This window comes from Bombus impatiens, unplaced genomic scaffold (genome assembly GCF_000188095.3).
Source record: "Bombus impatiens unplaced genomic scaffold, BIMP_2.2 scf_0027, whole genome shotgun sequence".
NCBI lineage: Eukaryota > Metazoa > Arthropoda > Insecta > Hymenoptera > Apidae > Bombus > Bombus impatiens.
In genome coordinates this window covers 759,485-784,630 of record NT_176446.1, presented here as the reverse complement: position 1 = coordinate 784,630, position 25,146 = coordinate 759,485, and the positions used below count along the sequence as shown (strand labels likewise).

The 25,146-nt window shown below is 37.8% G+C and overlaps 1 protein-coding gene across 8 annotated transcripts in view; it reads left to right on the top strand.

Annotated features, from left to right (window-relative positions):
* LOC100745445 (potassium voltage-gated channel subfamily H member 6) overlaps positions 1–25,146 on the top strand; it is a 144,219-nt gene that overhangs the window by 99,288 nt on the left and 19,785 nt on the right. For 6 of the 8 annotated variants that reach the window (XM_024367886.2, XM_024367878.1, XM_024367885.2 and 3 more), the window contains 3 exons: positions 20,179–20,422; positions 21,327–21,508; positions 23,329–23,349. In XM_024367886.2, coding sequence (XP_024223654.1) covers positions 20,179–20,422; positions 21,327–21,508; positions 23,329–23,349 — 447 coding nt within the window. The remainder of the gene's footprint in view (positions 1–20,178; positions 20,423–21,326; positions 21,509–23,328; positions 23,350–25,146) is intronic. The other 2 variants (XM_024367865.2, XM_024367883.2) reach the window with 1 other exon arrangement.

The window sequence follows — 25,146 nt, the reverse complement described above, 5'->3', positions numbered from 1 at the left end:
GGCGACGCTAGAAATTTGTCCGAGTGCTCACCGCGAGCTGCAAAACCTACGGACGACCAGTCGTCGTCGTGGACAGAGATCGAGAAGGCTCGTGTCAATCAGGAAGCTCGACGAAAGTGGGGCTTCCTGGCAAAATCAACGTCCACCAACGGCACAGCGAGGGTATTCACGGAAGCTGGAACAACTTCGACCAGTTCCTCGTCCTACGAGCGCGATTTGCAGGCTCTGTCTCGACGTCCAATTGACAACATTTCGTTGGAACTAGCTAGAAAGGAGGCTGGAACTTCGGGAGCACGTTTCGCCAGTCGAATCAGCAACAGTACATCGTCAGACTTTCAAGAGGAGAGCGAGCTGTCGTCTGAAGAGAGGGACGCGTTGATAGAGGGAGTGAGAACTCCTTTGACAGTCTGTAGAAACAGATTGACGAAGTTTGGCGCGAGAAGGAGGATCGTAGTTGCTTCTTCTACGAAGGAACATTTCGTAGCTGGTGACCGTTTATTGGGTCTACGAGAAAATACCTCGTCCAGTTCGTCGACTGTGAAATCACCAGCGGAGGATATCCACGTAAGCGACGAGCTTTCAGTGGAGAAGGAGAACCACGGTTTATCGTCCATTAAGCCGGCCTCCGCGCCTACCACTTTATCCCTCGGTAGGAAGATCACATCGTGGACGAAGGAGGGCAAGGATCTCTTGGTGAAGTCGGTATCCTCGGCAAACACGCTCGCCCCGACGACGATGACTTGCATCAAGTCCCCTCGAGCGATGTCGGAGCATCTCTTGGGGCAACTGGAAGTCCCGGTGACGCCCGCGGTGCTTGGCGCGCTGCGTGTCAAAGGTGGATCATTGAAGGAAGGGGAAAGAAGCGAAAGGGTGACCGATGTGCCGCGACAGAGATGGAGCAGCGTCAGGGTCAAGGGTGGTAGTACGAAGAGTCTCTTACTGGAGAACGGAGGGCCGCAAACCAAGCCACTGAAGGGTGCTCTCACGGCAGAGGTATTCTTAGTAGTTGATTAAGATGTTTACCGCATTAATTAAGCCACACTTCTCTTTGCCTTCTTTTAAGTAGCTCGCACAATAGAGAGCACGTGGCCAGGAAAACTCTTTATAATACCAACGTCCTCGAAAATTACTCTTCATCTTTGTTTCTTGATTCTCTTTATGCCTCTCTTCGCAAAAAGAAAGGCTCTGCTTTACTAGGGTAGTTATCGTTGGGATTATTCCGATTGCTAGAAGCTTCGAAGCTTTGTGATTTACGAAACGATGCATTCCGAATGCTACAATCGTCATTTGATGTATGATAGGATCAATAATGGGTCGTTGAAGTTTGTTATTTCGAGTTTATTCATTCTAGTTGTTTTTAGTTATTTCATGTGTGATAAGATAAATATCGGGAATAACGGAGCTTCAGAACGTTTTATATTTTTGATGGAGAAGTTGTATGAAGATCGAGAACCACGATTCAACATCAATCATTCAGATGAGATTTCCCGCTTTATCGCCGATCGCTACTGAAAACCGCATTGCGCGAAATGAATGTTCTGTACGATACGTATACTCTAGGATTTGCTGCTTGTTTCAAAAGAGGCCATCATCAGGGATTAGCTCTTACATACGTAAAGTTCTTTCGTTCTAAGAATACTACTATGGCTGAATACCATTCTAGGTATTGCTAGGCTAAGTATCATTCAGCGAGAAGGTTTTGTATCAGTGGTTAAAACCTGTTTCAGTCTTGCTGATACTTCAAAGGCACACGTACACATATAGTGTCGGAATTTGTTGGTAGAAGACATTCATTCAAGAATGTATTCACCGAACACAGCGAAGCGCCTTCAATCCACTCGTATCTATCCACATGAATAAGTAATACGATTATATCCTATTCATTTCTTTTGTAAAAAATATCTTCATCGTACATTGATTAAAACTGTTGTTTTAACGTAAATTTACAAAGTTAATGATTATCTGAATAATAATTACTCGACGTATATATTCAAAATGCCACTATGACCCGGATAATCTCGGCTAAAGTCTTCATCGAATTAATCAAGCGTTTCCAGGTTGTCGCTTGTGAACTTTATGGACGATTGTCAACCGGTAGTTCAATTCGCCGAAGCCTTCTTCTATTCAACGTGTCTAATCCTCTCAAAGTTGCTTACACTTACCCTTATGCAGCTTAAAACAGTCTTGGAAAAGTTGGTCGTCTTCACTTTGAATTGTTCGATCATTACAAATTCGATTTTCGTTTTGATATCAGAATAAAGCTATAATTAGGTGTAAAGAACGTAATTATGTATTGCATACGCGATAGATCAAGATATATTAATTACAGAGTTGATCAGAGCTCGATTATTACGCAGACAATTGATCAACTTTCAATCCGTTTCGAAATTCGAATTGTCAATTCGTACAATATGGATTCAAGACAAACAGTAGATATTAACAGGAACTGTTTGCAGGAATTATAATATAATATAATTACTCGTCGATTTTGATAATTTCGTGATTTAAAATTCATTGTAATACTTGCAATTAAAATGAATTGTGAAACTCTGGTCAAAATCTGTAAAGTCTGTGAATTATGTTTACGCAGCCAAATGGCAGAAAAGTTTTAAAAAATGTTTTAATTGATAGAAAGGAATTGTCTTTCCTTTTAGGCTTGAGTCATTCCGTCAAAGGTCCAGCGTAACTTGAGACACGTTACTTTGGTATTGGCGATGACAGAGAAAGCTTTCAGTATTTATTAATTATTGAGTTGAAACAAATGGGACGATACGTCACGATACTGTAAAAGTGCCATCGAACTCTATTAATTGGCCTCGATAATAAAACACAGTCTTGGTTCAACAGTTCGTTGCACGCGCGTTGTTTTCTCAGGAAACACCATTGACGACTTCATTCGGCACGTCGGTTATGGCGAAGAGGATAAACACGCGTTTCCATCGGCTGCGTAGCAATGGTCGTATCGTCCGGCTATTTTCAGAACTTGTGCATGCATTCTGCTGCAATACTAACCTACTCGAAAACGTTGGAACCTTTCCACCGACGTACTGGGAAAATCTTAAATTTTTTTATTTTTGGTACCACGCGACTCTACGCAATGCGCGTTGGGGTTGTCAAATCGAGGGAATAGGAATTCTTTCTTGTATCATATAGTGTCTCATATTCAATATACTTGTTAGTATATTATATACATACACATAGAAACTTGTGTTTAATAGTCTTGTTTGAAGATTCTTGTCGTTAGACATTGTTTAAGCCTTTTGTTTCACACGCGTCGATCTGGAAATCGTGTCATACTAGTGTGCGATATAACACTGTTTTGTCTTTTGTCTCACATATGTCAATTTGAAAATTATATATCGTAATACGTGATATGATATTGTCTCAATCTTCTGTTTCACATGTGTCGATTTGGCGATTATCATATTATGTGATATGACGTGTTTCATATTAGTACATTGGTATAAAATAAATATTAAAACATATAGAAAGTAAAATATACTTTTATCCTAGGTATCACAGGTATCCACAGACTACCTACAGTTTCCTATGTTAAAATTTCTTTAATGCGTTTGGATCCTTCTACTATTCAAACTTTTATAAAAAAGCAAGAGACTAGAACAAGAGCATATTCACAGACATTTATTCGCGCCATGGTTTGTCCAATTCACCGTATTCTGGAACAAAAGATAAAAAGAGATATCTATACATCAGAATTTCCCTTCTTTTCTGACAATTATCAAGAGAAAGCAGATCTCCGATCCATGCAGAAATGACAATAATCGCACTCTAGAGAGGGGGCAGAGTGGGTGGCAATTTAATTGAACGTCAAAGGCAGGGACGCGTGCTGAGAGGCGGCGAGATGGTTGAAATTAATTTATCCGATACGCTCTTTTCTATCCCGCGGGTCGCGTGACTCGCAACGAACGCGCGAATTAATATGTCTGAAAGCCATTATGACATCCGATCGAAGACAAAACGGAGGCGCGGCGACCGGCTTGTTTTCCTCCGCTTTGAAAATGAATGCTGCAAAATCCGATCCGCAGTCACGGATACAATTAAGCAGCTCCTTCAAGCCGCTGCCTCAAGGGTGTTCCGTTTTTTTAATTAATTCGGCCTCACGCTTACCTGCTTACCTAGAAATAACGAGGTCGTTTCCTTGAGTGTCGCCCGCGACTTTTCCCCGTCGATCGTTTTCTTCCTTTCTTCTCTTTCTCTTGTCGTTTTCAATTTGGTTAACCGGTATCGGGCCAACCTACTGAAATTCGATTAAGCGCCACTTCTGAAAGCGGACGATTTGAAATTTCTCTGAAACTACCAGTGCTACGAAATTCTGGCCTGGAAAGCTGAGATATTACTGGAATTACTGGACTAGTGATTAGGTGTTGATATTATTGATAACTAGAATATAATATTTTTTTGCAAGTGATTAAAACGAAAGGTATTTGGAAAATTATTATACGCGATGCTTTTATCTGTATTTTAGAAAACTGTACAGTTGCATATTTTTTCTGAGAAATTAAAAGTGAAAAAGTGAAATTGACCAATTTGCGTTCTGGAAGCTCGATTGATCTAAAAGTTTATCGGACTTCTCCCTTGTGGTCTCCTATATTTCGTAAAAATTACTGAAACTACAGGAGATCGTAATGTTCCGAAACCCACTTCAGAAAAATTCACGCGCTAATTTAAGCTTCATATGTGAAAGAGTTTTTAAAACATTTGTGAGATATCATGCGTGAATTGTTCAGCATTTTCGAAGCTTTACACGACGAAGGTATCCAAGTGAATTCCGTGAACTCGACGCCACGTTTTTAGGTTAACGATCCTAGAGGGTGATGGCATATCCAACGTGTTTCTGGAAAACCGAAATTACATTTATGTTACACACGGGACGTTTCTGTCTTTCATCTGAAGATGGTGTGTACGCACAGTGAGGCCATATCTACGAATTATTGTCTATGAATATGTAACTGTTTCACCAGTTATTCGCCAGTAATTGTGTTTTATGGCATATTTCTCTCTCTCTCTTTCTCTCTCTCTCTCGACTTTCTAGCATAAAATACCATGACTTTGTGAGTGGGCGAACAACATGATCAATTTCTTAACTTAAAAAAACATTTTATCGAGATAAAGATTTTCGTAGGTGTTTGTATATTTTGTAGAATATTTTGACTACAGACTAACGTGATGAATGGAGGATTTCGAAACTTCAATGAAATTTCAGTGGAACGAATTTCAAACAATGGATGATTTATTGGTACGGAGATGGAGGAAATGGTAATAATTTTTACGGGAACTTGTACAAACGCGTCACATCGACCTCCTGTGAGCTTAGTCGTATGATTAACGACGTGACGCACGCGCGACGCAGAAGATTTTTTAGGCCAGGTCGTGGCTTATTCGATGAGCCTTGAGAAACGAACGCAACTCGTAAAGAAGTCACCGAGAAAAAATCGTTAATTTCGTTAGTCGTTAATCCTTAATAATTAATTAACAATCACATGTAAACGCTTATATATACACGTTTGCATTCTGATAAGATAATGTTTCCATTGCTCTGACTATTCTTCATTAGGCTAATTGTTTCACGACCAAGTTGTCGTGCGTGTGTCGTTAAGATAACACAATAGATTATTTCAATTAAGTGGATTAAAGATTCAGATTAATGTTTCGATAAGGGACATCGTGTTTCGCGAAAGAAATTTCCTTCCATCGACGGGAATATTGTTTATTCCATTTACCGCTAAGATAAGTCGGAAATAGATTGTTCAGCGTGGTCATAAAATGTCAATGGAATACGTTCGTTATAACCTTTTGATAGTTCACGATCGATAGATTAGTTATTAATATGGTATATTAAAGAATTGGCTAATGATCCGTAACTATAGTATATTTCTCACGCAATGTGAATTTATATGGAATTTCTGAAAAGTACTCAAAGTACATTATGTTCATAAATATCAAGGCACCGGTCGATTCGTAGTAATAGATAATATCTGAATCTGACTCAAGTATATAAATTAATAACGAATAATTAATAATTAATTACTAATTTTTGTTGTGGGATCATCAGATCATATATTTCAAGTATATATTAAAAGACATAATACATTTTACTTTTTAATATGCATATTTACTGCATTTAGATCTACTGCTCAAATATTACTGCTTCTATTAACGTTAGAAATCTTTCTATTAGTTTAAAAGAACCTTCTCAATTTAACTTACAACGTGGTTCGTAAATTAAAGAATCTCGAAAATTAAGAATTTGTAGGATAACAAAATAATCCCACGAAGATCGACGATTACAGATGTCAATTTATCAGCACATATTACCTCTTGAAAGTCAATCCAATCGTATCACAATATCCTATTACACACAGCTAACATAATCACAATGACTGGAATTATTAAAGTTCCATTCATTCGCAATGCTGTAATAAAAATAAATTTTGTTAAAACAAACATCCACATACTTTTGATTCTTAATATACATTAGAGAGTTCTTCTAAGAAGACGCCAAATTTGTTAATCACTGATAAAATCGCAAAGATACTTTTCGAAAACCCTATTTATTTTTTTAAGTCTTCGTTTAAAGAGCAAACTTGCTGTGAAATATTCTAATAATATCGTCGAACGAAAGATGATTTCCTTCTGTCACTGATGTCAGTACGATTTAAGCTCCGAATGATTTAACCGGTTTTTGTAGAATCCGTTCTATTTCTGATTTTTACGATGCGCCTCATTACAATCCGGGCCGGATGTGAGCGTGTTAAATTAACAGCTAGCGTCTCTCACTCTTCCGATATCGTGTTCCATGGCCGATCAACATGGCCAATCAATTTTGCAAGTGCTGATCCTTATCGCATCTTCGATTTCCTGTTCTGCTGATCTTTATCGCATCTTCGATTTCCTGCTGTGCCTAGTTTCTGAATACGTCTTCAGCGTTTTATTTTTACGTGCTCTGCCTTCCATCAACGGGTGGAAACTAGCCTCCAATAATTTTCCTCGTTGTTCGTCGATTCTACAATATTTATCAGATTACGTAATTCCAAAGTGCTCTTCGAGCCAGGCAAAGTCCATCTTGAATTTTATCGACGATCGATAAAAATTTTATAGCAAGAATGGAATTTGTGAGTATATCGAATGTTGTACGAATTTTATTTATTTACTCGAAATTAACCTCGTTCCTTACGATTTTTATCGAGCAATATTCCTTCGATACCTTACTTTACCAAATAAAAATTTTAAATCATTTTTTAACTGCAGCAATATCAGATGCTTCAGTTTGAAATGAATCATTTACCTTACAACATTTTTAGTAGCTTCTTAAATAAATTTTATTTCTTGTAATTTATAACTTTCATAGCCATAGAATATTGCAATATTATATGTATAGAATTTGTATATGCTAATCTCCAGTCCAGGGAAAATTGAAGTTCCAGTCAGAAATCAAACTCCGTTAAGAATACAGTGTATCTCTATGAAATTATGATCGTAAATCTTATTACGAGTACAATTCCATGTTACAAGACAAGGAATGATTACTATTATCGATATCTGCAGTAATTTCTTTCATCTAGGTAGTTTTTTGATGAAAATAAATTTTCTATGGCAGCAGACGTTCCTTATTTTCTTTTAATCTTGATTTTTATGCAATATGTAGTGATCTGAAATCTTTGCACAGTTATGTATTTAGTATGGAATTTATGCGATCGTAAAATGCAAAATAGTCGCAGTTATTGTGTCCTGTTATGATTATCGTGATTGGAATATTAGCGTGATGTAGATTAAGATTTTACATTTGAAAGGCAATATCGATTACGTAATAAAGGGGGTGGCAAGCCAAGCATAGCAATTAAGCGCGATTTAAATGCGAGTCATCGCTGTCACGCAATAGCAATATAGCGCTGTAGCAACTGGGTTAAATTGTGTTTGTCACACGTGAAACATAAAAACGGTGCGAAATGTCCACCGGCAGTCGCTACGTTAACGCTCTGCATCGAACTGGAAGAATTTAAGTTGGATGACTTATGTTCCAACTGACATTTCACATTTTCCTCCTTGCTTTTTGGGGCAAATACTTTCTACGATTGTCGGCGAGAATATCGAATTTACGTCCATCATGACTTATGTCACACGAGAACAAAGAAGAACTTTCCAACTTTGTAACTTCGCATTTAAATGCCATCGTTCTAACCTTCTTTCCTTTTCTTTGTATTTTTTCGCCCTTTCTTTGAACTTCGTGTATCTAGAAATGTCATTCAAAAACGAATTAATGTTATAAAACAGGACTATAAACTTTCCAGTTAATACGTATAAGTGTATGTATTATAATACGTATGATGAAGCAGGATTATAAACTTCCTGATTAATAAGTATACATATTATGAGACAGAATTATGAAATTTCTAGTTAATACGCATAATAAGTACACGTATTATCATACATATTAAATAGAAAATTTATAATCCTGTCTCATAACATAGTTTTAAATTGCTGTAGCTAATTAACACCTCTTAATTAGTAGTTATACATTATTAATTTATTAAGGACCAAAATAATGGTGAAATTATTAATAGAGAAGCTTGTGTATATGTATATTTTTTATATTATACATTACAAAAATTTAAGAGACAAATTTTTATCTTTTCAAATTAATCCATCTACAAACTAAATATATCAATCACCGCCACCCCGCCTGCTCCATAAAAAATATATTATCTGCAAACATCTATTTATTTCTCCATTAAAGACACTATTATTATCATCATTTCATGGTGGAAATACCCAGGCAAAAGATAATTATCTTCAAACATCAGATCCGTTATACATCCAACGATCAAAGAGGAAACGAACAGGAAAACATATAAAATCCGCGGCGTCGTTCCACGATCAAAATAAAAAAACAATATTTCCCTTGAAAATCGTGAAACGATATAAAATAATCTGTCGTGGTAGCAATAACTGGCGTCGTATTGTCGGACAATAAAACCGTGGCGCACCCCACCCCGTCGTGACATTTAGTTTCGGTTTAAGCGATCAAGGCAGATGTTTTCTGAAAGCATCTCGTCGGTTCGTTCGGTTCCGCGACGCTCGAAAACGGGCCTTCTCGCCTCTTTAGTTTTGACGCGCGTACGCGAGCGTACGGCTGCGGCCGTCGATTCCAAGCTCCGCCGAAATTAGATCTTCGCGCTGGAATTCTCCTCGATCGTTTCCTCTTCTTGTTCTTCGCGTTGCTGTTTCTTCGTTTCGTTCCAAACTTTCCATCAAATCTTTACTTCGTGAAGATTTCGTCCAACGAAGTTCGAGAAAGTCAATGTTTTCCTGCAGAAAATGCAAGAATCGTGTGATTGGTTATATGTTTATCATTTGTCCATGGATCTGGTTGAAAAACTTCACACGGAGAAGTTCTTCGAAAGTTAAAGTTCTCGCGGAAAAAATTTCACAAGGAAAACTACCCGAAGAAAACGCAAAAATTGCGCGTTTACTATTTGTCGATAGATCTCGTGGAGAAGCTTCGTCAAAGTCAAACCTTTCAAACGCAGTTTTTGAGTCAAAAGAAGCGAAGCACGAACCCTGATTGCGTTCACTATTATAAGGAGAATCAAATTACCAAATTTGCGCGAGTGGTCCCAAAAGTCTTCGTTGAAGAGTCAAAGTTCGCGGGAAAAAGTTTTACCGAATTTGCGCGCGTGATTCCATAAGTCTTCGTTCAAAGGACAACGTTTTCAGGAAAAGAGTTTCGCAAAGAAAATGTCAGAACAGTGGTCGCGTTTAGTTTCTAGACCAACAATAAGGAGAATCAAATTATCAAACCGTGCGAATAATTCCAGGAAGTTTCACTGAATAGCCGAAGCAACTGATTCTCGTCTACAATCAAGTATCTCGTCAACCACCACTAGAGAACTTGCAACTTTCTTCGAAAACTTACAAGCGTGCTTCGAATTGGCCACGTTTCCGAACACAGACTCAATTTCATCAACTTCCTGCCTCCTTTCTAGTAGAATACCCGACAGATTCTTTTGTCGAGCGAATTTGAAGCTTCCCTTTCTTTCAGCCTCCTATCGATCTTCTACAATTTCCTAGGTTCGAAAAAGGATCGTGTCTATCACCAGTCACAATCGAATCGAGATTCCATTGAACTTCCATCAAAGTTTTCCCGGTGTTGGCTCCATTGGGACTTTCGAGTCTTTTGTCCCGAAGATTCAGCAACGTTCGATATGGATCCGGCGATTTAAGAGGTTCTCGCCAACCTAACCTAAACCGAGGTATTCGCCACCACCTCCCTGAGGACCTTTTTAACGATGAATGACGCGGCTTGTCAACTTCAGTCGAACAAGAAGATCCCTCGCCGTACATCGCGATAGGGTTTCGGCCTAATTGGATTCGACTTTACAAGTACTATGGAGATAAGCCAGGCGATCTTGTTGTATCGATGAACCGATCTCGGTTGGAAACGAATCGGTGGGGAAGGTCGATCGGTGAGCCGCACACCTCGGCCCAGACACTAACCAGATACCAAGCAGACACCGGAAGTGATGGTACCAAAGAGGATGATTATTTCTGAAAACTATGTTGTTAATTGAACGTGTTAGTTTTGGTTTCTCGTACAGTTTGTTAATGACTATGTGTGACAGTTGTTGAAAAGTGAAAGAAGAGAGAAGGTGCCTGTGAAGAGCGTAAGAGTGGAAGAGTGTGGAACAGGTGGTTTCTTGCTTATTTTCACTTTCGAGTTTGAAATACGCCGAGTGCTTGAGTTGGCTGGCGCCGCGGTGAAACGCGAACTGTGAGAGCGCCAACTGAGAATGACTGTGGAATTTTTTATGAAATTCTCGGCAACCATGATGCGCTCGTACTTCGCGAAAGGCAAGAAGCAGAAGTTCGGATCGACCCTGTCGACCGTGTTCGACGTTCGTATCCAATTTTCGTTATTACTCGTGATACTAATCCTAGGCTAGTTCGTTAAGTAACCGTCTCGTATTTCTTCGATTTAACACGTCCCACTTCCTCTATTTCGTGTTTCCTCCTCGATTCTTTTGATAAAAATTCCAGAGGATTTTATGATTTCGTATCATTAGTACGTAACCGATTATGTAATCAATTTTCATTAGTATTCTTCGTATTAATTATACTCTAACTTTTTAATTCTTTTTCAATCTGAATTTTTAAATAAAGGTATTGTACATTTTTCTAAAATCTTACGAATTACCTCTTCTTTCTGCATTTTTACGTTAAAATGCGAAAAGAGTTCACCAGTCACCGAGATTCATTTTAAAATGGATTACCTTCGAAGGTAGTGATTTATGACGTTATAGAATTTCGCTCTCAATTCTCGTGACACGGCACGTTATATTGTCGTAGATGTAAATCAACGTGTCGTACGTCTGCATGCATTTGCACAACCATTAATGTGTAATCGACGTTCGTTTCCAATTCTTGTCGTATTAATTCTAATCTAATTCGTAAGTAACAATATTGCGTTTCTATAATAATTGAACAAATTTCTTCTTCCTCGGAAATTTTGCAAATTTTCTCTTTGAAAATTTAACAAATGCTCCCTTTTTTTAAATTTAACAAATCCCTCTCTTCCTCAAAAATAAATTTGCAAAGATATAACATATTTCCGCCTTATAACATTTAAAAAATTCCCTCTTCTGTCTTTCTCGTGAATTATTTTTATCAAAATTCAAAAAATTTTAAAAGTTAAGATTTATGAATTTCAAGACGGGCCAACCTGAAACACAGTACTTTCTGATATTGCAAAATTTGCTGTTCGATTGTCGTAGCAAGACTTGTTACATTGTCATAGACGTAAATCAAACCATCATATGTACACGTGCATTCTCATACAACCACTAATATGGGATACCATACTTCGAGATAGATGCACAAGCATTTGTGTATTCAAGCCGAAATACAGGGTGCGTTAAATCGACCACAGCCGCCATTCTTAGTGGTGGAGCTTTCATTAAACAGACCTGTTATTTACAACGTGAACAAACGTGCCCACTGGCAAGCGGAGGGATTTTAACTTTCACACTCTGACAGCAGTTTCCTTTCCACAGAGGTGGCATTATATCCCAATACGAGAACGCAAGCTGTGCTCTGTCGTTGACGCGACCTGATTTCCAAGTAACTCGACCACGTGTCGATAAAGGCTTGATGAACCTTCGTATCCCTTCTTCCAGAGATGTTTTATCACTATGTTATTATTTCTTCTCTTTCTTGGATTTTTCTTTACTTAACCGGGGGGAAAGCTGGAAACAAAATAAGAATAAATGACATATCTTTCTTAGGAACTTTTATTAAGGATATTTCTTGATATTCCTTAATACTTTGTTAAATTATGGCTTCATGATTAGTATCGTTTGATTGTCCATAGTGACAACTCTTATCTGTATTTTTCCATTTGAGCAGAATTTTAGAAACTTTTATTAACCACATCGGATCCATTGTTAATTGTTATTATTTTGCTATTACAGATTACTGTTGCTTGAACAGATCAACTTTTGTAGATTTTTGCAATTGTTAGTTCGGAGAATTATGGAAAGTAAGGGAGAAGTTGGTTTTTAATTTTAGCTTCAGATCTTCATCAATTGATAAATTGATCAATTGATAGATGCGATTGTTTTTGGTATATCATAGTTATTCGCGAAGAATGTTCAGGTTGAATTCCTGGTGTAGCGAACGCTTTACAATTTTGGAGAGTGTGCTCAAAGGAGATAGCCTCCGTATTTATTAGCGGAAAACAGGTCATTTCCGCATTACTTCTAGGAATGAAGTTGTACGGGAATTTGTCGGCTGATCACATATTAGCAGCTCTCGCGACATTCCGTTCTCCCAACATCGAGCGAGGACTAAATAAGATCCGAAATACCAACGACGAATAATATAGCGAATTATTTCATAAACAAGAATGGCGTTATAAAACACAATATTTATGATAAAAAAAACTTTAAAATCCATTTTCTTTAAAGTTCATTGAGAAATTTTCACCAAATTTTTTTTTATATTCACATTACTTGGAAGTTTCATCAAATTGAAAGTGTTTGACATAAAAGTGCAATATTGCTGCAAAAATAGTCTGCCATTGGAAATTTGGTAAATAAATTGCTTTATAATAAAATGTATTTTAGATAACAAAATTTCCAACAGATCCTTTGCGTGAATTGAAAAATAGATTGGTCTCAACCCTTACACAATTCTTTTTCAATTTATTAATAACTTTTGACAGAGAGAAGATGTATAGCTTACATTAGGTTGTAGAATCACTGAAGGAATATTTCAAGAATAAAAATACGACGAAATAAATGAATTATCAAACATTTAAAAGACAGTCACGACTAAGATCAATTAATATAAATTTCACTTAAAACAATTGCTCTCTTTCCTTTCAAAGAACACAAGCGACAGAACTTCCTGATCAATCTAATATTTTCAGTTAACCTTCCTGGAAGCGAAGTAAGATGAACTCTCAATAGCATAGACCTTACGACTGTAAATTCCAAGAAAGTTCTGTCGGTAGCTGAGAATCCTGTTAGACATGGCAGTGGAATTTAATTACCATTGGGCGAGCTGCTACGCGAAACTGTTTGAACTTTTTCCCTTGGTCTGTTCGTTAAACGCTACTATGCAACTATTATATTAGGCAGTTAGCTTTCGGTGATTCCAGGTCACAGCGTGACCTAACCAACGCCACGTAACGTGCTCTTCTTCATCTCCACTGCTCACGTTCAATAATTTCAAGTTATCTCCCGCAACTCTAATTGATCCGGATTTTCTCGATATGCATAATGCAGGCTATAAATATTCGAATATATATTATCATATTTATTAGACAATTCTAACAAATTTTACTATATTTAATATTGAACTATTTTACGTATGTGAGTTCACTATTTATTATTTTATATATGTCTACTATTTTAGTATTTTAATATTTGGCGCTTACTATTTTAACATTTGAGTGTTTACCACTTTAATATTTTACATACGTCATGAATAAAATAACTGATTTGTAATAAAATAACTAGGAAATAAAAACAGTGGGTGGCAGTCAATTTATACTAAATGTCAGTATGCGTCCTAATACTTATGATCGGCAGTGTATATTCGTCGAGATGCCAATTGCGCTCTAATTACTAATTAAATTTATATATGAGAGAGACGTGACGTAATCTGAGTCGATTTGAATACTGGGATTCATCTGCTGTATACAGATTCTTGGTAAGAGAACTTGTTGGACTTCTCCGTGTATGAGGCAGCATCTGGTGCACCATATGCTCTAATTACGAAGCTGTATGTCGAGCTGTCTGCTTCGCGTGGAATTTCACTGATTGCATTCGGAAATATGTGGCCTCTCTGAAAGCAAAGTGACGTTCTTGAAATTTTTGGGATACTTAGTACCAAGAAAATCTCCCATTATTTTTACCGAATTCCAAAGATATAGTTATAAAGATTGATTTAATCTGTAATTTTCGTGCTACATAAATATTCAACCCTTCGTGCAAATAAGTTTTCAAGACGAAAATTTATTACTAGCGATGAAGAAAACCTTCGATTATTTTTGCAGAATTTCGAGGCAATAAAAGGGAAAATATATTTGGTTCCCTGAATTAGTTGTTCACTTTCGTGTTACCTAGATATTCGGCCCTTCGTGTATCGAAGTAGGGCAGCAAACCATGCCTAAATATAGTAATGAACTAAGGATCCATCGATTCGAAGCCAAGTTCGATTCCAGCGAAGTATAATAATCTTCTAAATTGGTCGCGAGCCTTGATCATCGAAACTTTGGCACGTTAGTTTCTGACCTAATTGATTGTACCAGCTCGAAGAAATCTTAACGAACACTCACGGGATTCGTCCTTTCTCAGACGCTTTTTCTCCGTCGAGAAATCAACGAGATGGTCGCTTTTAAGATAACGAGTGGACGCGCGACCAATCTGAGAAACAGTCGTGGAACAAGGTCTGATTCTAATAGTTCTTATTCTTTTGTATCACCTAATTCTTCGCTGAGAAAATCCCCGATAGGCGTTGGACATTCTTCCGAAGGTCCGAACCACGATGTATCTGAGTCATAAAATCAGTCACGAATTGAAATAGACACATTTCGAATGTTTGGACGAATCAACGAAACGATGCTAAGCCAATTTACAGGTGTAATAAACGGAGAAATTGATTCGGCAAAATAATAGATAATAGATTGATAAATATAAGGGTATAAAACTTTGATTAAGATTTCAGTTAGGGTAGAGAGTACTTCCAATATCAAAGTCGATATATTTTTCATTGGATATTGAAATAAAAATTTGTGCCTCCATTACAATTTCACTACCTAGCTTTTCAATTTATTGGAATAGTATTATAATTAATACCTTCAGTCCTGCTTATAAATGAAACAATCTTTTTCCTGTCAAAGCTCTAAAAAACCTAAATACAATTTTAACCTGGAATTTTTATATAGCATTTCAAGAATTCACAGGCATAAAAATTCAGTGACGGACGTAACAAGGTTTAGAGGGATATTTTATCGTAATTTTATTATAATTTTAGAAAACGAAATTCTATTCTATAAGGATACTGAATAAACATCGTTACTAACACGATGAAAAGTATCTAATACAAAGTTACAAGTAGTCATATGCAAATTTCAATTTGGAACTTTCTTTTGACCACGACTATAAGGGACTCATCGCTTCAATTTACGGTAGCCCACATCGTATCTCAAGCAACACCATCCAATATTTATAGCTCTCGATACTATCTTCGAGATGCACGTCCCGAAAAACAGGTGCAATTTCGAGATGTAACTCCATACATCCTCTAAGAGAAGCTGATTGCGCGAAAATTCGTTCCTTGGACGAAGTCCATGGGCGTTTCCTCGTTATTTCCTAGCCAGAAGCTTGTCCACGCATTAATTTGTGCCTCGTTAGAAATAACGAACATTCTTGAACGACCTAATGACGAAGGGTCATTGAAACGAGGCTGTCGGGTCACGACCTCGCACCCAGGCATCGCGCGTGTAGAATTACACACAGGTTCTAAAGAAACACATAAGCCGGTTCACCTGGCTAGAGCAGGTAACATGAATAAAAGATAATCCATCCGGATTTACATTTTCCCTGGTCGTCCGTGACGAACGACGATCCGCTTCTCTCTGTACCTCCTCTCCTCGTTTTTCATCCCTTCGCGCCATGCTTGGCCGACTCTAGACAGACCTCGCGACTCGTAATAAGAAATCAATGAAATGTCCTGTCCGCGACATAGAGATATTTAGGTCTCCAACTAAATCCAGACAACTTTCAGACGGACCGCGGTCGGTTATCGGCTTGAAACGTTTTACGTCAGGCTTCTGCTGGGAACGATCGTTTATTTATAATTCTGGACACCATCGTTAATCGATACAACAGTTTGACGTATTAATCGGACGATACGTGGATCTTTTAGAATTTGTTCGAATTAAAAGGTCGATTATCTTGAAAGAGATCAATATTTGTATTTTAGAGAAATTATTAGATCAGGTTATAAAATTATATTTTAAAGTTATGCAATCCCTTTGGAACTTGTTAAATTTGTAATCTCGGGCTCGATCTTTAGCCGGTATATCAGTCTTACCTATTAATCCGACAAGGCGTGGATCCTCCAGAATGTTTCCTAATTGAAACGTTTTCGATTATAAAATTTCATTAAAACTGGTTAGTTTTACGATCTTTGGTTCGAGTTTTAACCGATTCTTGGTATTAATCAAACGGTACGTGAATCTTCTAGATCTTTTTCTAATTAAAGCATCGGCTTTTTTTATCGGTGGTCTTCGAAAGGAATTACTGCAGCGATTAATACAGAAAATATCGAATACTCGTTAAATTCTGTGCTCGTTAATCGTTACGGCAGTCTGTGTCGCGAATCTCCGACAACTGTTTCCGATTAGAAACGTCGACGTTCCAAATCTATCCACTGGTGTTGGAAATGAACTGCGTATCGTGCCAATTCTTGAGAGTTTCTTAAAGTTTCAAGAATCGTGGAAATGGAAAGGAAGAATAAAATACGCGGACGTTTATTAACAATATCATCTACTGAAAACGTCATCTCGAGAAGCAGCAGAGCAGAGATTCACGTGGTGTTCGAGCAACAGATCCCTGATCGGCCAGGTAAACAGATGGGCTACGGTGGCGTGTGGCGAATAGTCGACAAGGAAGTACAAACAAACGTGGCGGAATAAACGGTTGCGCCCGGCAGCATGGAAAAATAAATGGAACGGAGCGGAGCGCCATCAGCGCCATTAGACAAGCGGGAAACGAGCCGGAGAGGAAAGCGAGGCAACGGTTGATCATCAGCAGCCTGGTGATTAGTTCCGATTAGAAAGGTGCACGGTATGCCTGCGGAAGACTTGTTATTGGCCTAGCTGAGGTCGTGAAGACAGCCGCTATTAAGGTAATAAGGCTAACCCTGCTAAGGTTGGATACTTCGAAACGTGGCCGGCGTAGGGTGTGACGACGGGGTTGCCCTAACCAATACGGCTCCTCTACATACACGTACAAGGGTACTCTCTCTGTACGTACATGCACATACAACGTACACTCATACTTGTGTACACGCTCACATTTACTTCTCTCTCTCTCTCTCTCTCTCTCTCTCTCTCTCTCTCTCTCTCTCTCTCTCTCTCTCTCTCTCTCTCTCTCTCTCTCTCTCTCTCTCTCTCTCTCTCTCTCTCTCTCTCTCTCTCTCTCTCTCTCTCTCTCTCTCTCTCTCTCTCTCTCTCTCTCTCTCTCTCTCTCTCTCTCTCTCTCTCTCTCTCTCTCTCTCTCTCTCTCTCTCTCTCTCTCTCTCTCTCTCTCTCTCTCTCTCTCTCTCTCTCTCTCTCTCTCTCTCTCTCTCTCTCTCTCTCTCTCTCTCTCTCTCTCTCTCTCTCTCTCTCTCTCTCTCTCTCTCTCTCTCTCTCTCTCTCTCTCTCTCTCTCTCTCTCTCTCTCTCTCTCTCTCTCTCTCTCTCTCTCTCTCTCTCTCTCTCTCTCTCTCTCTCTCTCTCTCTCTCTCTCTCTCTCTCTCTCTCTCTCTCTCTCTCTCTCTCTCTCTCTCTCTCTCTCTCTCTCTCTCTCTCTCTCTCTCTCTCTCTCTCTCTCTCTCTCTCTCTCTCTCTCTCTCTCTCTCTCTCTCTCTCTCTCTCTCTCTCTCTCTCTCTCTCTCTCTCTCTTACTCTCTCTTGCTCTCTTCGTCGTCCTCCCCTTCGCCAATCGAACGCCGCCACCCTTCGCGGTCCGCATTGCATCAGTGTGAGGCTAGCACTCGACTAGGACTCTTCCGGTTCTTCCTCTCCGCGTTGTAAACAACTGATATTCCGGTATTTGGGGCAACGTTCCGTCCAGTGGATCGATATCCCCGGTTCCTCGAGTCGTCGAGCTTTCACTGGGATCGACAGTCGTTTTACCGCCGCTTTTCCGACTCGGCTCAACTCGTGGAAGCGCTCGATAAAACGTGATGGTGACGAGGATCTCGAGGGCGTGATACCTATACGGAAGAACAGGAAGCACACGAACCAATCCAGAAAGGATTTCCCATATATATATCTCTTTCTTGTTCCATAGCGCGGAATAAGAGGCTGGATATTTGTTTCTTATATAAGGACACGCACACAGAAGCAATAGGAGGAAATGTGGATCATCGACGAGTGAATTTATTTACCTGTGGTTCGCGTAATAAGTTCCGCCGGTCGCTGGTGAAAGGGCACGTGTGCCAGGTGTGTGTCAGTGGGAAGCATAGTGTGTGCCAAGTGTTTACTTATGGTCGATCGGTGGCCGTGGTTTCGTTGTAGAACCTCCACAAAGGCCGGCTTAAATGGCAGAGAGTCCAATTAGCAACTCGAAACGCTACTGTGCCAGGCAGGTTAGCTGTCCTCCGCGTGTTCCATATCACGGTTCTTCTCATTCATCTCTTTTCTTTTTCTTTTTCGGCGATCAGAAACTTTCCCCGACGAACAGTAGCAGATGATCCCTTATCAGAACTTCGTTTCGCCTTTGCCGTAAATTTTCCACTTTTTCAATCGTTCGGTTTTATTAAAGCGATTACTCTGCCGGCTGAATCAGATTTCGTCGGGATTTGAGCTCAACTCTCACGATAAACGACGGGATTAATCGTCACCACTTCGAATCGTGGTCCATACGAAAAGATCAATTAATACGATAGAATTCCTACGTTTTTTCTGACCATTTTTTCGAGAAACGCGTTACTAACGAGCAAAGCATTCGAAATTTTTCGTACGTGAACGCTCTCTGTTAATGGATTTCGTGTCGAGAAACGAGGTTAAAACGCGACGACGCTTAAATGAGTCGGACTGCGGGGTAGAAACAAATCTTCCTTTCCACTCTGTTGAATAAAAGGAAAATGATACGGCGCTAAGTGATAGAAAAGAGCGAGCGTGGGTGGTTTATTTTTCGCGTTTCTGACCGTATTGCTATTCGACAGAAAGGAAGGAAAGTTGAAAATATAGAACAAGGCAAAGGTGTTTCTGATATTGTTCGCTCGGCCATTCAGCATGGAAAATAACGCGGTATTGAAACAAACACGGGACATTTTGTTTTTCTCAACTCCTATAAACATAACATATAACATTGCCATGTCCTTCTCCATCGAATTTTTATCAATTGTTTGATAAACCAACGATCGGCACATGTTCTTCTTTTTCCAATCTGTTTTTCGGCGAAGATATTTTCATTTCAAAAACAAATTCGCGCAAAGTCTGCCGAAACATCGTAAATTAAGAAGAACCGATGTTAAAAACTAATAATAATAATCTCCGCACTTCCTTTCGACTTATAATAATAAAAATAATCGAACGATCGAGGAAAGAGGATCGAACAGAAATAAAAATGTATCGAGTTTTCGTTTTTCTTATTCCAGAGAAAAATTATTTTCTATTTCTTCTCCTACATCTTGAATTATTCTTGTTTTCTTAATTCAATAATTTCTAGAAATTAAATCTCCTCTATTGTTTAATATTCATGTGAGTTATTTAATTAAGAAAACAACAAGAAACATAGGAATAACTTTCCAAGTGAAAATTAGGAGGTGAAAAACTCAGATCTACGAAAATTGACCGTTTCTTTTCATTAAGAAGAAAGTGAAGAAAAAGAGGAACGAATGATGAATATATTCTTCCCCAATATGTTAATATGTGCTCCAGGTGCTGTCCCTTGGAAACGATATCCTCCCAGAGTACAAATTACAGTCACCTAGGATCGGCAAGTGGACCATATTACACTATTCACCCTTTAAAGCGGTGTGGGACTGGGTGATATTGCTGCTCGTATTGTATACCGCTATATTTACACCGTACGTCGCCGCCTTCGTCCTGTCGGATCCGGATTACAACAGCAGGAAGAACAAAAAGTACAGTGACGATCCCATCGTCATCATAGACTTCATAGGTGAGACACGGAATCAATGATCGATATTGGACAAGTAAGGCTACAGTTACAATGAATGCGTACTCGATACGAATTGACATTCTGACGAACTCCATATGCCAAAGTTAATCAAATATATATATAGATTTTTTATGAGTGTATGCATTGCAGTCTTTAGATGTTTCATTCGTCAGAATGCCAGTTCGTTCGAATACGTAACCATTGTAGCCATGGCCTAACACAAGCCGGAATTCACGTTGTCTGACCAATAGAGTCCTATTTCACTGCGCGCCTAGAAAGTTCATAGCGTTTGTGTTATACTCAGAAAAGGTCAGAGTTTACGGAATACGTAGATGTTTTCCTAATAATCTCAAAGATAGAAACACTGCGAGAGTAGTAACTTTTGAACAGTATGGTAGAATTTATTACAACGAATGTGGTCGATTGTAGAACTTTGTTACAGCATTTGCTGTGTATATATGCGTTTAGGAATAATAACTCGCTTCAGATCCACGGATTAGCAGCGAATAACGTTAGCATAATAAAAATAATATCAAATCTTTTCTAGTTGATTTATATACTAAATTTCATTTAATGAGTGTAAATTAAATAAACCGCGATTATTATAGCATTTAAATTTTATGAATAAAAATTCCTCGTTGTAACACACATTCGTTCTAGCATATTTTACTATATCAATAAAAATATGGGAAAAAACGTTGATCCTTGAACTAGATTTTGTGAAAAATTATCATCGAAAATTTGAGCAAAATAATACGAAGTTTTATATCTTTCAACTTTTGCTTTGTTTCTTGTCCATTTACTTTCGAAGAATATTTTTACCGACTCGAGATCAAGCGATAGAATATTTACTATTGTTTTGTAAATCGAATTATTATTCTTGACAAAATGTTTGATGTTTCAGTCGACGTCACTTTCATAGTGGACATCATCATAAATTTTCGCACGACTTTCGTGAATAGCAACGATGAAGTGGTGTCCCATCCTGCAAAGATAGCCGTCCATTACCTGAAGGGTTGGTTCATCATCGACCTAGTGGCCGCTATACCCTTCGACCTTTTTCTCGTTGGCTCTCACACTGACGAGGTAAGTTTCGTCGCACGCTCCACGTTTTCTGAGAATCTTCTTTCCAGGCTGAATCTGATCATCGTCAAATCACTTCCTATCAATCGACCATCCCCCCTAAGAAATTTCATTAACCTCGTGATTGAAAAAATTCCAATTATATCGAAGTAATTGCACTTCTGTTTCAGAGAATTTCCCAGTTACCTAAGACAAATTTTGATGAAACGTTTGACGATAATTATGTGGTAGCAGAATTAGAAAGAAAGAATGGTAATAAGATTCACAGAAAAACTCAGAAAATGATTCATTCGGATATTGTTTGACGTTGGAGCGTTCTCAAGATGTGAAACGTCGATTGAAATTAATTTTTCCAAACAAGAATGTTAAATTTTAAACAAAAGTGATTTGACGTTAAGATCAGGTTTTCGGCTGAAGTTTCTAGAATGTCGATGTTAGCTCGTAAATATGATTAGGATGACATGCCGAGCCCAAGTTAAGTGCCCATAGGTGTGTCTTACCGGATTGGTGCTTAGTTCGTTTTCCCTTTTTTCGACGTTTCTCGGTGTTGAATGATTTCTCTTTTTTCTTTGTCGAAAGTTAGTCGATTCGACGTATATTAAATGTGCACACAATGTACGTACCGGCAAACGAGAAGGAACTTTAACGGATTCTCGTTGTCTGGAACGACTCCACACAAGTTTCACATATGGTACACGTACGTTATATAGATCAAACAATATCGAGAAAGAATCGAGAAAATAAAAAAGAAAAAAAAAGAAAGAAAGTTTGCTCGAACAGAAAAATATATGTCTCAATCAAATTCGAATTCATTTGAACTTTTAAAGAAAGATACAAATTGGCATTCGCGTTTTAACATGGAAATACTTTTTTCCTTTTTTTGTAATATAAGAAAAATATAAGAAAGAAAAAGATAAATTTGTAATAATAGCATTTAATTGAGTTTGTACCTGTACACACACGTATGCATACACACTTGATCTATACATGTGTAAGTAAGTTTAGTTCTCTCGCTGTGAAGATTTCTGCTCTGATTGTCGAAATGTTAGATTTTTATTGTCAGTTCCTTGTCAAGATTTCTCTTCTGTATTCTTTGTCCCGTGTCTTATTATTTTCTTTTATTTTCCACCGTTTCAGTTTTTCTCAATTCAATTTTTTATCGTTTTACGTTCGAGCCGTTCTGTTCTGGTTTCCTCATGATTTCTCGTGTCTTTTCTTTGCCTCTCCTCCGTGACAGGATATTAGCATATGCCTATACGCAAGATAATCTTTCTTTTTTCATTTTGTTTCCCATGGTGCTCTTTAGAAAGAAAAAGAGGAAACGATTCAAAACGAAAAATCGAGCACGTTAAAAAAAAGAGAGAAATGTAGAAAATAATGATGCACCTGCGAGTAATCTATATGACCCCTTTCTTCCCTGTGTTTCTTGGTGGAGGAGCAAATGTAGGGCAGTGTAATTTTAATTGCGCGTGCAGGAGAGTTTATTTCACGAGCACTTTGCGTAAGTTGAAATAAATCTAGGAGAAAGTTTTATGTCTCGGCAAAAATCGAATAAAATACGTCGAACAATTTTTCTTTTTCCAAGATCTTCGAAGAGAGAAAATGTGAATTTTTTTACGAATGTATCGATTAAATTAATTCCCATTGTCTCAGTAATTCTTTCCCGAAAAAATAGAAGGAAAGATCAAATGAAAAAATATAGTCCCTTTTTTCTGTTGCTTTCCTACTCTGTTTTTTTAACAGAAAAAAAGAATAAAATACAACAAATTAAATCACGAAATCATAAACGAACGAATTTTAACCTCAGTTTAACGTTTCCGTAGCTCGGCTTGGACAAGGACGAGGTTAGTTGACACACATACACACAGAAAAATTACTCACAGGCTGACGTTTCTTTTCCCTTTTCTCTTTTGTTGTTTTCTTTAATACAAACGCAGGTTTCGATTTACACACGTTTTTTTTACACACTAATGATTAAAGATTCACCAAACGCAAATAAGAAACACGTCTGATATTTTTTCTTGCACAGAATTTTTTTCTATACAATCAAACCCATTTTGTTCTCGATGTTCCGCCATCGACCTCCACGATCTTAACACGTACACTTGTGTGTCCACCTTGTACACGTACATACACACACGAACACATACATGTACATGAATCACAATCAATTCACATACAAGAACCATACAAGAAGAAAATTCGACCAACTGCAACCCCACGATTTATCAAGGAAGTTAGAGCGAAGTCGATCGACATTAAAGAAAGTTAAAAAAAAAAAGAAAATAAAAGGAAGGAAAAAGAGTTAAATTCAATTTTTTCATAGTTTAAGTTAGTCATGTTAGACAGAGAGAGAGAGAGAGAGAGAGTAATCGGTGATGAAATCTTGTTTCCAGATTTTTGGAAGCATTCGTTTGCCTCGGTATAATCGTAGAAAGAAAACGAGAAATGTCGATCGACTTGCTCCCGTCCTCTGCGGCGTGAAATATTTCTCGACGATGAACCTTGAGGGAGCGTCTGCATGTTCACAGTAAAGTATTTTGCAATGAAAAAGCGATACTGTAAATAATAATAATAACAATAATAATAAGGATAACGATAATGATCAGTGATAATTATGTATTCACGTACGATCTCTTGGTAGGAGAATCGATTTGCATCAAAGTATAAAACCGTAGCTTTCAGAGATACTTGTTTTTGTTACCTTTTTTCTTTTTGAGCTTAGCATATCCTTACGAGTATACAAACATTTCTGTAAAATATACATTTTTTTACCAATAGTACGAAGTATGAATGAAGCGCAAAAAAAGATGAAAGATATTTTCATAATCAATGTTTCATAAAATTATTGTATTGTATATATATATACACTCACATATTATATATATATATATACACATAATATATCCTGATTAGGTAGTTGATAGTTTTAGATGAATTATTCCTAACAAATATTGATCCTACGTTACAACGTAAAACGATCGATTTTTCATTTTTTTCACTTCATCCAATTTTTCTCTCGATCTTTCGTCGTTGTTATTCCTTTTCTCACTTTCCCCTTTTTTCACATAGTATCGTAGAGACTTTATCTGGGTATCAATACTTGTTGAGAATAATGCAAATAGTTAGAGAGTGTTTTCTGTAGTTAGTGGACCAACGAATTTTTCCCCTGTTTTTCCTCTTTTTTTTTTACCAAAAATATCGATGGTCGATCTAATCGAAATAATTCGAACATCCATTCATCGATTGTGATCTGCCTCAATTGTGCTGTATACATATTGTGGCACGAATTAGATGATACTGTATATCGGAGCTATTCAAGCCTGATCAAATATGAAATGAGATAGAGAAATGGCTGGCTAACAAAAGGAATCAAGAGAGCTTGCTAAAAGAGCCTCGTTATTTTCGAACGTTTCTAATAACCTGCAGGGAACGTTTGTACGTTTTATCTCGTTTATATCTGTTGCATTTCAGCTTCTCTGTTTTTCTGTTCTCTCTCTTTCTCTCTCTCCCTCTGTCTCTTTCTTTATTTTTTTTTTTTTTTTTATAAGGATACAAGGTGCAGTTGCGGAGGACCTCAATTATTAATTTCATAGTAATTAAAATACTCTGCGTTCGCGGATAAAATGTTTGCAATAATT